This window comes from Mobula birostris, chromosome 12 (assembly GCF_030028105.1).
Source record: "Mobula birostris isolate sMobBir1 chromosome 12, sMobBir1.hap1, whole genome shotgun sequence".
Classification (NCBI taxonomy): domain Eukaryota; kingdom Metazoa; phylum Chordata; class Chondrichthyes; order Myliobatiformes; family Myliobatidae; genus Mobula; species Mobula birostris.
The window spans coordinates 56,156,371-56,170,137 of NC_092381.1; the positions used below are offsets into that span (position 1 = coordinate 56,156,371).

At 41.1% G+C, this 13,767-nt stretch overlaps 1 protein-coding gene across 1 annotated transcript in view; it reads left to right on the forward strand.

Annotated features, from left to right (window-relative positions):
- The first annotated feature begins 408 nt into the window (after nucleotides 1-408).
- Nucleotides 409-13,767, forward strand: part of efcab14 (EF-hand calcium binding domain 14) — a 56,567-nt gene continuing 43,208 nt past the window's right edge. Inside the window, exons 1-2 of the mRNA XM_072273831.1 lie at nucleotides 409-675; nucleotides 2,071-2,219. Coding sequence (XP_072129932.1) covers nucleotides 494-675; nucleotides 2,071-2,219 — 331 coding nt within the window. The 5' untranslated portion in view covers nucleotides 409-493. The remainder of the gene's footprint in view (nucleotides 676-2,070; nucleotides 2,220-13,767) is intronic.

Sequence of the window (13,767 nt, forward strand, 5' to 3'; positions counted from 1 at the left end):
ACTATCCTTTCGAATTCACCTCAGGGTTCGGAAGGCAAAGACCTTCCATGAAGCAACCCAGACACCTCAACAACATCTTCTTATATCCGATTTCCTTGCTGACCCCTGGAGTTCTATCAACCGCAGGATTTGTTTTGCCGGAGACAAAGTTGAAGCTACAAACTCTGACAGACAAACAACACTTCCGCCAACCAGCATCCTTTCCCTCTTCTTCCACCCGGAGCTCGCGCGCTCTTAGCACGTCACACCGTCGCTGCATTTCTGACGTAACCCGAGCACTGGCCAACGAGGGGATCCGATGTAACGGGGTGGTGCCGTGTTACTGTTTGGGACGGTATCTGCGGGTTCCTTCTCTCCTCTCTCCTTCCTTCGTTTCACCAACTTCTGTCACCCTGTCTCCTGGGTTATATGTTCACTTACGAACCGCTGCAAGCTGGAGAGCAAGCACGCGCAGCTCGATGTGCAGTATAAAGCGGCGACCCCGCAGAAGAAAATGAAGAAACGGAAGGAGCTGAATGCGCTCATCGGTCTCACCGGCGACGGCAAGAAAAAGAAGTCGAAGAAAAGCTCCGGGCACCAACTGCTGCTGAGGACCGAGCCCACGGCCTCGGAATCAGAATCGTCCTCCGATTTCGACGAGTTCGCTGAACCGGCCTCCGGCTCCTTCTTCGCAAAGTAAGAATGAGCGCAGGATAAGGCCCTTTAACTCAAACTGCGTTTGAGATGTTCCGGTTTGGGAACGAAACAGCGTCGTGTGGTTCTCTGGCATGTAGTTGAAGCAGTATATTAAAATACGACTTGCCACGATGACCCAGTTACTTGACTTTGGCAGATTTTGCAAATTTTCTGCTATGAAGCAGTAACCACAAGAAATTCTTCCGATGTTGGAACTCGTGAGCAGCACACACAAAATGCTGAAGGAATCCAGGCTGTTAGGCATCTATGGAGGGGAATGAACAGTCGACTTTTCGGACCGAGACCCTGTCTTCCTGGGTTCCTCTAGCATTTTATGTGCGTTGTTACGAGAGTAGTGCTTTAACCCCACCTTCCTTAAAAACTGGCTCTTCACTATCTTTAACCAAAGCATGTGGGATGCATTCTGTCCCGCACCGTGTCCTTTTATTCCTCTATGTAGACTTGCATTGACTACACAGTACCTAATTCCGAAATATCCATTTCAAAGTTCTCCGTGGCCATGACCCTTTGCATGTTCAGTCTGTTTAAGACCTGTATCCAAGTTTCTCCTGGGCATTGGTTATCGATTACTGTTTACTGTAGCTTCACCTAAGATTTACAATTTTAACTAAGTTTTTGTTAATTTCAATTACTAATGTTTTAATTCAATATGCATTCTGCTCTTTTAAACTATGTATGGACATGTTTTTGCCATACTTTCATCACATATGAGAATTCTTGAGTTTATGGTGTGCAATTTAAGTTTGACAATGTATAAGGCCCTTTTATTTCAAAGATTTCAAAGAAGACAGCCCATTTTAATAGACATCAAAAGTAATTAATTTCAATATTTTGTTGTGATTTGTTCCGTGTAACTAGAGAGCATGTTCAAATTGATCGCCAAAAACAGATGGGAGAAAAAAAAGTGAATCCAGAATTGATAATAAATTCTACCATATTATGGAGGGAAAATCTGAGGAAATGTTCTTAGTGGCTACCTGTTTTAGGTGTGGGGTAGGTGTAATAGGATGAAATATTGCATTTTAGCACAAAATCGGATGACGCCCTCGTATAGATTGCTTCCTTGTACAGTGGTTGTCATTTCCGCAGGCTCTTAGAATGCAAAAGTGTGCACAATTTTAAGAATCAATCTATAGAATACAACTTTAACTGGACATTTTTATCACTGAAGTAATACTTTTCAAATGTTAGGTGTATATTTTATTTATTGCCAATAAAATTAATAGCAATAGAATTGTGGAGTTAACATTGTTGTCCTTACTTTAGTTTATTCCGATATCGTATAAACTAAATGGATCAAAACTTTAGTTATTTTGTTTGAAGTTTCCCGATTATCCGTATGCATTTCAATCTTTGCCTTTTGTTCTTTTGCAGGGCAGGCTATGTGAAATGCTGCAAGATTTGTTATCCACTGTGCGCATTTGTTATGCTCGCTGCTTGTGTAGTAGCTTGTGTTGGTTTGGTCTGGATGCAGGTTGCTCTCAAAGAAGATTTGGATGCACTGAAGGAAAAGTTTAGAACATGTAAGTAGAATTGGAATATGCATGTACAATCAGTCATAAAGAAGTGTTTTTTTTTAATGTGTAGTTTGGGATATCTTGCACAGAGGCCAACTAGGTCATACTGGATCTGGTATTGGTCAGTTGATAGTCTTCTTGATGGCATTTTGGAGATATTGAACACAACTCCCTGACCTATTACATACCTATGGACAAGGTTAGGAGCAGACACTAAGGGAAAGTATTTAACTAGGTGGGAGGGATCATTACAATGTTAAGAAACTTGAGAACATAAATAGAGAAAACTTGATCTCAGGGAAATGCACAGCAGAAATGTGGAAATTGTTTTGGGACCACTTGCATGGGGTTTTGTATAAGTTTGACCCACTGAGATAGTGAAAGAATGACAGGGTAAAGAACCCATGGTTAATAAGAAAGGTGGAATATCTAGTCAAGAGGAAGAATGAAGCATACTTAAGGTTTAGGAAGCAAAAATCGGGCAGGGCTCTTGAGAATTATAAGGTAGCCAGGAAGGCACTTAAGTAGTGACAGGAGAGCTAGAAGGGCCCGTGAGAAGGCCTAACTTGTAGGATTAAGGAAAATCCCAAGACATTCCACACAAAGAACAAGGGGATGACAAGAGTGGTAGGACAGCTTGGGAATTAAGGGGGAAATGTACCCAGAGCTGAGGAGGTAGGAGAAGTTCTCAATAAATACTTTGCTTCAGTGTTCATCAGGAAGAGGGACTTTGTACATACCTGAGGTCAGTGTGGAACAGGCTAATGTGCTGGAAGAGATGGTGTTGGAGCTTTCGAAAAATATTATGATGGGTAAGTCCATGGGGCAGGTTGGGATATACCGCAAGTTACTTTAGGAAATGACGGAAGAGAGTTTTGAGGTATTGGCGAGGTGATAATCATTGTGTTCTTGGCCACAGGAGTAGTATCAAAGGATTGGAGGGTGACAGATGTTGTTCCGTTGTTCAGGAAAGGTAACAAGGATAATCATGGGAACTGTACACCATTGAGACTTGAGTCGGTGGTGGGCTGACTGTTGGAGAGAATTCTTAGGGGCATGATTTAAAAGCATTGAGAAGCATGGGGATAGTCAGCATAGCTTTGTAAAGGGCAGGTAGTGCCTCATGAACCTAAGTGACTTTCTCAAGTGACAAAACAAAGCTTCAAAGGTAGAGTAGTAGATATAGAGATTTTAGTAAGGCATTTGACAAGGCTCCCCATTTTGGACTCATCCAGAAATTCATGAGGCCTGTGATCCATGGAAACATGGCTTCATGGATTTGAAATTGGATTGCCCACAGAAAGGAGGGTAGTAGTAGATGGAGCAACTCAGCTTGGCATTTGGTGACCAGTGGTGTTCCACAGGGATCTCTCCTTGGAACCCTGCTGTTTGTGATTTTTACAGATGATTGGCTGAGGGAGTAGAGGGCCGCTTTAGTAATTTTACAGATGCTATGAAGGTTCCAGGTGTTGTGGATAGTGTAGAAAGTTGCTGTGCGTTACAAAAGGATTTAGACTGGCTGCAGAGTTGGCAGAGAAATGGAGTTCAATCCAGAAAGTGAAATGATATACGTACTTTGGAAGATTGAACTTGAAAGCAGAGTACAAGGTTAATTACAGAACTTTTGGCAGTGTGGAGGAACAGAGTCGGGTCTAAGTCCATTGATCCCTCAAAGCTGCCAGGCAAGTCCCTTAGGGTGGTTACGAAGGCATATGGTGTGTTGGAATTCATTAGTTGGAGAATTGTGTTCAAGAGCTGCGAGGTCATTTTGCAGGTATCAGTAAGACTGATTAGAGAACATGGAATATTGTGCTCAATTCTGGTGGTTTCCTCATTGTAGGAATGGTATGGAAGCTTTAAAGATGGTGCAGAGCAAATTTATCAGGGTGCTGCCTAGATCAGAGGACATGTCTTATGAAGAAAGATTGAATAAGCTAGTACTGAAACACAGTGCTCATATCTCAAAACACATGGAGTTTCTGTATTGATCACTTGTATATCCTGATGAGCAATAGTTCAAAGTTGGTGTTGTGAAAACTACAGAGGTACTTTCAGCCCATAAGTAGTGACTTCATTCAGACTTCAAGACTTCATTCTAAATGTTGCGGGGTAGTGCCTAAGTTGCAGCAGTACTAAGAATTTGATTTAGAATGGGGAAAAGGCTACCAGGTTCATATTGGTGCATGCTTCCCTAGAGATGTTGTGTATAGCCCAAGGTTATTCCTGTTCAAAGTAAATTTATTATCAAAGTATGTATATGTTACCATATACTGCCTTGAGATTCAGTTTTATTGTGGGCATTTACAGGAAAAATGAGTCTGGAGGTCATAAAATCAGCTCCTCATTGTGGTGAGTGAAGTTATCCACTCCAATTCAGGAGCCTATTGTTATAGGGTAATAACTGTCCCTGAACCTGCTGTTGTGGATCCTAAGACTTGTGTACCTCTTGCCTGATGGTAGTAGTGAGACGCAGGCATGGCCTGGTTGGTGGGAATCTTTAATGATTGTTGCTCCTTTCTTGTGGCAGCACTCCATGTAATGTACTCTATGTTGGGGAGGGCTTTGCCTGTGATGGACTAGGCTGCATTCACCACTTTCTGTAGCCTTTTCTGTTGAGGGCATTGGTGGTTCCATAGCAGGCTGTGATACTCTGCACTGTACATCTATAGAGGTTTGTCAAAGTTTTTGGTGACAAGCTAAGTTTGCAGAAACTTCTAAGAAAGTGTTCTTAGAAGATGTTGTCATGCCTTCTTTGTGATTGTCCTGGGATGGATCCTCTCATTTGTTAACATCAAGGAATTTGAAGCTACTCATCCTCTTCATCTCCATTCCCCGAATGAGGACTGGCTCGTGAACCTCTGGATTCTTCCTCCTGTAGTTGATAATCAGCTCTTTGGTTTTGTTGACGTTGAGTGAGAGGTGGTTGTTGTGGCACCACTCAACTGGATTTTTAATCTCTTCCTATGTGCTGATTCATCATCACCTTAGATTTGGCAAAAAACAGTGGTGTTTGTTATCAGCTAACTTAAGTAGAGCTTTGGAGCTGTACTTATCCTCACAGTCATAAATACAGAGTGATTAGAGCAGAACACAGCCCTGTGATGCACCTGTGCTGATGATGAGTATAAAGGAGATGTTATTACTAATCCATACTAACTGGATTCTGCCAGTGAGGAAATTGAGGATCCAGTTACACAGAGGTACAGAAACCCAGGTTTTGCAGCTTAGTGGTAAGTTTTGAGGGGATGATAGAGTTGAATGTCAAAAACTAAAATAAAAGCCTGTATGGAAATTAAGATATTAAATTCCAGGTAGGTAGACTAAAGTGGTGAGTTTCTTCAGAAGTAAACCCTGCTAAACTTTTTCACAAACGAGAAAATCTGCAGATGCTGAAAATCCAAGCAATGCACATAAAATGCTGGAGGAACTCAGCAGGCCACGCCATCTATGGAAAAGAGTGAACAATCGACCTTTCAGGCCTGAAGAAGGGTCTTGGACTGAAATGTCAACTGTTTACTCTTTTCCATATATGCTGCTTGGCTTGCTGAGTTCCTGCTGAACTTTTATTTAAATATTATTTTGACTAGAATATTAATTTTAGTTCAAGCTTTCTAATTACAGGCTGTATAGTCAATGGGTTTATGGTAAGTTTTAAGTTAGCTACAGATAAGGATAAGTATGGACCTTGCGGGAGAGTATTATCTTGGAGCAGAGCAAATTATGAGTGTACTTGGCAGGAACTAGGGAAGATTTAATTGGAAACAAATGATTTGGGGCAAGTCCACATCGGACATATGGAGGGTGTTAAAGTACCACAGCACAGAGTACAGGACAGGTATGTTCCAGTCAGAAGGAAGGACAAGGATAGTAAGGTAAGAGAACCTTGGATGTCGAGGGAGGTGATGAAGTTAATCCAGAATTTAAAAAAAAAAAGGAAAAGTGTGTAACGCTTCAGAAACCAGAATCAAATGGAGCCCTTGAGGATTATAAAGAAGTCAGAAAAGAACTGAAGGGAATTATGTGTCAGGAGGGTCATGTAATGTCCTTGGGAAGTAGGATTATAGAGAATTCTATACATGTATCAAGAGGAAGCAAATAAGAATGGAGAGGGTAGGACCACTCAAGGATAAAGTGGGGGGGGGGGAGAAACATGTCTTGGATGTGGGTGAGGTCCTTAATGAGTACTTTATATCAATATTTACCAAGGCAAAGGATGTGGCAGGTAGGGAGATCAGTGCCGAGCGTATTGATATGCTAGGGCATTTTAAGGTAAAGGAGGAGATAGTTTTGCGTCCATTATAGAATATTAAGGTGGATAAGCTCCCAAGGCCTGATAGGATATACATCTGGTTATTGAGAAGGCAAGAGAAAAGAATTCTGGGGCTTTGATAAATTATCTTCATGTCCTCTAGCCACAGACAAGGTCCCGGAGGACTGGCAAGTAGCTAATATTGTTTCATTATTCAAGAAGGGAACCAGCGATAATCCTGGAAACTAAACTCGTGAATCTCGTGTCTGTGGTTGGGAAGTTTCTGGAGAGAATCTTAGGGATATGAGCATTTGAAAAACCATGCCTTAATTGGGGAGAGTCAGCATGACATTGTATTGTGTCATACTAATTTGATTGAGTCTTATTGACGAGGTGACAAAAGTGATGGATAAACAACATCCACAGCTCTATCTTTGTCTACATGGATTTTAGTAAGGCGTTTGACAAGGTTCATCCAGAAAATTAAGATGCAAGGGATCAATGCTGAATCAGCCATTTGGATTTAGAGTTGGCTTACTCAATGAAGACAGAGGGTGCTGGTTGAAGGGACTTGTTCAAACTGGAGGTCTGTGATTAGTGCTGTTCCACAGGAATCTGTACTAGGTCCTCTGCTGTCTGTGATGTATATAAAACATCTGGTTGAAAATACAGATGGGTGGATAAATTTGCTGATTATATGAAGATTGGTGTTATAGATAACTTAGACTGGCAAAGAATAAAACAGGATATGAATTCTTTGCAGATATGGGCAGATGAGTTTAACCTGAACAAATGTGCTGTTTTGCATCTTGGCAGATCAAATGTAAAGAGAGAGTACACTGTTAAGGGTAAGACCCTTAGCAGTATTGATGAGCAGAGGGATCTTGTGGTCTACGTTCATAGCTCTCTGAAAGTGGCTACACAGGCTGATAGGGTGGTTAAGAAGACATATAGCATGCTTGAGGCATTGAGTGCAAAGGGCAGAAAGTTATATTGTAGCTTTATAAAACTCTGGCGAAGCCACATCTGGAGTATTGCATATGGTTCTGGTTGCCCCATTAGAGAAGGATGTTGAGGCTTTGGGGAAGGTGCAGAGGCGGTTTACCAGGATGCTGTCTGGATTAGTGGGCATGTGCTATAAAAAGAGGTAGGACAGACTTGGGTTCTTTACTGTAAAGTGATGGAGGGACGTTCTGATAGAGGTTTATAAGATTATGAGAGGCATAGATCGAATAGATAGTATCTATTTTCCAGTTCTGAAATATCTGATACTAGAGGGTATGTATTTAAGGTTGCAGAGGGTAATTTCAAAGATGATGTGAGGGGCAAGATTTTTACACAACACAGTGATGGTTTCCTGGAATGCACTGCCTGGGTGGTGGTGGAGGTAGATATACTAGGGACTTCTAGGCATATGAATGTGAGGAAAATGAAAGGATATGAACATTATGTAGGCAGAAGGGATTAGTTTAGTTGGCCATTTAATGAATTGAATTGATTTGCACAACATTGTGGGCCGAAGAGTCTGTTCCTGTGCTGTACTGTTCTATGTAGAAGGATTATACAGAGGGATGAATATAAAGATTTCCAGCTAAGTGGCATAGATTTGGAACTTGAAATGGGGTTGATGGTTGAGGTTCAAACCCTCTAATACACTGGAAATTCAGAGTCTTGAACTAATGAGCTGCAGATACATTCAAATTATGTCCATGGCAGCTGGATATTCCACATTCAGTTAATGAAATGAGCATGGAATAAAATGCTGTAAAAACCCCATGTAGTTCTTCAGAGAAGTAAATCTGCCATTTTACCCATGTTTTAACAGTCCATGGAAATGGTGAACTTTTCACCTTCTCCAAGGAAGTGCGATCATCTTAAAACTGAACAGACCACCATTGACCTAAATACTTAATTTGGAGAAGACAGGCACACTAACCTGGGCGATCCTGCTGAACCACTTCATTACCATTGGGAATGTGACAAGAATAGCTAGTGTTGTTCCACAGTTCAGACAAACAAGAGGCTAAGCTGTCAGTCGTGTCGAAATATCCTTTTCAGCAATAATTGTCCTTGTCCAATTGTCCTTGGTTGGCACTCGTTGATGGGGTCTTCCAGTCCCATTAGATTGACAAGTAAAAGGGACAGCATGCATGTTTCGTTGTCCATACACATAAGCTTTCAGAATTGACACTGGATCTCAGCATTTTTTTGTTCTGTCATATTAAAAAAAGTTAAGGTATCCTCCAGATTGCCATCTACTTCAAACTTATCAGCTAGAGACAGTAATTCTCTATATTGAGCATCAGTTGGTAGAAATACTGAAAGCATTAAGATAAGGAATAGGTCTGTAGCTAGATTAGATTCTCCAGCCTGTGGGAGAAAAAAATTGCACCTCCGTAAGTCAGCTGTTGCAGCACCAGCTACTCGGGTTCAATTCTGCCGCTGTCTGCAAGGAGTATACATGTTCCCCTGTGACAGTATGGGCTTCCCCGGGTACTCGGGCTTCCTCTCGTGCTCCACAGACAAGTGGGCTGATTGGTCACATGAGTGTAATTGAATGGCACTGGCTTGTTGGGCCAGGAGGGCCTGTTACCATGTTGTATCTCTACATAAAAGCAGTAATATGTGATAGTGGCGTAGTTTTACACAAATTACCTGTGCTGCCGGGCAGCTCCGGCAGCCTGGTTAAATCACCAAATTTTGTGATTGCATGGGTTTCTCCAACATGCTGTGGTTTTCTCCCACAGCTTCAGAATGTGCGAAGGGTCTCAGCCCGAAATGTCAACTGTACTTTTTTCCATAGATGCTGCCTGGCTTGTTGAGTTCCTCCACAGCATTTTGTGCGTGTGTGTGTTAGTAGGTCAATTGGCTGATTTTAATAATCCAGGGAGCAGGTGGGTGGTAGAATCAGGTAGATTTGATTGTCAAATGAGAAGGGTTAGGTTAGATGGAAATAACTAGGGGAATGAGATTTCTGAGAGCCGCTATTGATGCAATGGTATGAATGGCCTACTTTCTGGAATAACAAATGAGGTGAGCAAAAATGGCTAGGAAATTCATGATTAATAGGATACTTAAAAGTATGGAGAATCAGTGGGAATCTATAGTGCAAGTTCACAAATAGTTGAAAGTAGTGGGACAGGTAGATGGGTAGTTAAGGCCTGTAGCATGCTAGCCTTTATTGGTTGAAGTACAGGACATGAGCATGGACATCATAGTATAAAAACATTAACTTTGACTTCAGTTTGTATCATGTTTGTATGTGTACTGTTTTGGACCCCATATTACACAAATACATTAGTATTGGAGGAGTTCAGAGGACCTATGAAGGTGCTACTGAGGTCGGAGAATTATTGTTATGAGGGGAAACTAGGCTGTGGTGTTTTTCTCTGAATGAGCGAAATGGAAGGAACGTTTGGTCATGGTTAAAGGAAAACTATTTCCTTGATATGCTAATCAAAACCTAATTGTCCTAAACACATGAGATTCTGCAGTTGCTGGAAATCTGGAATAATACTCACAAAATAGTGGAAGAGCTCAGCGAGTCAGGTGGCATCTATGGAGGGGAATAAATTGTCTATGTTTTGGGCCTGTTTCAGGATTGTAGAGGAAGGGGGCAGAAGCCAAATAAAGAAGGTGGGGGGAAGGGAAGCAGGCAGGTGATAGGTGAGACCAAATGAGGGGAAAGGTGGGTGGATGGGGCAAGGAGGGATGAAATAAGAAACTGGGAGGGGGGATAGGTGGAAGTGGCTCAGGGAAGAGATGGAAAGAGGAAGGAACCAGAAAGTGTGATGGGCAGCTGAGGAGAAGAGGGTAACCAGAATGATGAATGGAAAAAGAGAAGGATGGAGGAGGAGCAATACAGTAAGTTAGAGAACTTGTTATTCATGTCGTCAAAGTTCAAAGTAAATTTATTATCAAAGTACGTACTTGGAACAGCACAGGAACAGGCCCTTTGGCGCACAATGTTGTGCCAAACCAAATAAATTACCCTGAATTCCGGTGTATAAGCTGAGAATTTGGCCCTAAGTTTTGGTCCTAAAATTAGGGGGTCGACTTATACAGAGGGTGCCAAGTTTGGAAAAACGAATACACGGAAGACAGGTCATATTTATTAGCTATTTTTGAGTCAAATTCGTTTCACTGTCGACGCATGAATTCTTTGAACAGTTTGTTTAAACTCGCATCTAGTGGCTGGAGCACGGACATCAAACCACCGGGGATGACTGCAGTGTCCGTATCTTCAGCTTTCAGTGCTGCTTTTGTCTCACCTGACAAGTGCACTTTGAACATGTCCCAGACAAGTAATGACTTTTCCTTTCCAAAACCTTCAGGACATTGATGCCACACCTTTTTAACCCACTTCAAGCAACCCGCTTTGTCCATCCAGCAGCGTTTTGGACGTAATCAACAACATCCTGCGGGAATTCTCTGAGCAATCTTTGTTTTTTGTCTCAACACAAGATCACGTCTGTTCATAAATCGGGTGCACCAACTTCGCATAGCTTTGAAATTTTCACTGACCTCACGGTGTTTTTCGGCCCATTTCAATGCTTAATCGCTAATCATTTCTCTGGTAACAACGTATCCAGACGATCGCTGGTGATTCACCCACTCTAAAAATTTTTTCTTCCAGTTCTGGCCACTGGCATGTTTTCCCGCGGTTTGCACATTCGCCTTTGGCATTTCCCTCAGCGTGTCCTGCCTTTCTCCACTCTCTCACTTGTTTCTCATTTACACTAAACTTCTTAGCAGCTGCAGAATTATTCATTCCTTTAGCAAAATCAACAACCTTCAGCTTGAAGCCAGCATCATATCACATTCGTTTTAATCTTTTGTACATGGTGGTTGTAAACTCAATACTGAGTACACGTACTGATCCCGCCACCCCGTGTTATGTTTTAACGAGATTACGATGGGCTCTAAATAGTTTCATGGGGGGTTACATTTCAGAGGATTCTTTACCATTGGAGACCTAATCCAAAATTTCACTCCCTGATTTATTTATTAAGAATTTGCTTATAACGCTCTACAATGTGTAGGCCTGTTTTCTTAGCAGGTACTGGTTCACAAAATTTCCAGGTTCTGGATCTGGCAAAGCTGAGTACCGGCATGTGAGATCTTGTGATCTTTTTTGGTTAAATCAAAATTGGTCAAGTGTTCAAGTCTCATTGCAGAGAATTGCATACAAAAACTAAGGCTTACATCCAGCATAACAGTTTGAGAATGATACTGTCCGAGCCTCCAGCTTTCACATAAGGCATTAAAATTTAAGGCCCTGCTCACCATCCTTAAATAAATTTGAATAATATGCTATTCCTAGACTTAGTCAAGATTTATCCCATATTTAACATTTGCCTAAACGGATTGGCTGTTTGTTGTGTTGTTTGTTTTTGGGAACTTATGAATTGTACAAGCATATTTTGTAGTCTGTTTAGAAATGTATTTCTTTATTCATCTGGTTTCTTCATTGAGGTTAAACTGTTGGTGTGAATACAGTGTCTGACTGGATAAATATGAAATCTGTTAATAAACATGTAGCATTTTGCCTCTGAGTCAAACGTCAGTGGGTTCAAGCCTCATTTTACAACAGTCTGAAGTTTCATTGCATTACAGTTGGATGCTGCATTGCAGTACTTAGAGAGTATTGTACAGTTAGGAAAGCCCATCTTTAGGCGCAACATTAAAGGTTCAAAGGACCAATTTAATGTCAGAGAAATGTATACAATATACATCCCGAAATACTTTTTCTTTGCAAACATCCACGAAAACAGAGAGGTACCCCAAAGAATGAATGACAGTTAAACGTGTGAACCCAAAAGTCCCCCCGCACGTAAGCAGCAGTGAGCAACAATCCCCCCTCCCCTCCCCACCCCCCGTGAGGTCTTTTCTCCCCCACATGTGCATATTTTAAAATATTGCCTTAGGAATTTTAAAAATCATAATTATATGTGCTATATATGCTGTGTGCTGTGTATGACTGTTGGTATTGTGCATTGTACTTTGGTCCCAGAGGTACACTTGTTTCCTTTGGCTTTACTTCTGTGTGTGGTTCAGTGACAATTAAACATGATGAAAGTTGTGGGATGTGATTTTAAAGTCATGGCCAGCTTTCTTCAGAATCTCAAAATACAATTAAACAGTCATTATCAGACTTGCTGGTGGGAGCTTGCCTTGTGTGAATTGTCCATTATCTTGCCAGATTACAATAAGCACACTATGAAAAGGGGTTATTGGTTTGCGGACACTTAATTATATTCAGAAGTTATGAAAAGCTTTTGTGATATTGGAGGGTGTACAGTTTTGTGATCCAAGTGTTATGTAATGTCTTTGTTATTATAAAATATGATCGTTATTACTTGGCCTTGACCGGGGAGTTGAACAGATTCCGTTGCTGGATACATTAAAAACATAGAAAACCTACAGCACAATACAGGCCCTTTAGCCCACAATGTTGTGCCAAACATATACTTACTTTTGAAATTACATAGGGTTATCCATAGCCCTCTATTTTTCTAAGCTCCATGTACCTATCCAGGAGTCTCTTAAAAGACCCTATCGTACCTGCCTCCATTGCCAACAGTCCATTCCATGCACTCACCACCCTCTGCGTTTTTTTTTAAATCTTAACCCTGACATCTCCTCTGTACCTACTTCCAAGCACCTTAAAACTGTGCCCTCTCATGTTAGCCATTACAGTCCTGGGAAAAAGCCTCTGACTATCCACATGATCACTGTCTCTCAGCATCTTATACACATTAAATCACGAAACAAGCTAATTGGGGGTAGATATACAGTCAGTGGAGCAGTTTGTAGTATGTAGACAGTTACAAATAGAGAAAAATAATGAGGAAAAGATATTTTGGTTGCAGGGAATAAAAAGGATTGTAAATTGATTAAGACATGCTGAAAGAAAGCAGAGTAAAGCTGTGTTTTTGTTACTTGCTGAGAAAGGCAATTACTAGTTTAATATAATAGCTGTGCTGATTTTCACTATTTTCAGTCATTGAGCTGTGACACCGTTTTATATTTTTAAAATTTGATCTGTTTGGAATATAAGAAAATCTCTTTGAAACTGTAATGATTCATTGCAGCAGTTGATCTATTTAGATACAAAATACAAAACTCAGTGCTTTACAAAAGTAACTGGACTAACTCTTTGCCTTCACAAATGGAAGCACTGATCAAATATTATATGTTATATTCCATTGTCATAACTGGCAAGATTCCAGTTTTGTTTGTCTCATGTAAATTGAAACATACACTGAAATGCGTCGTTTGGCATTAACAACCAGTACATTGAGG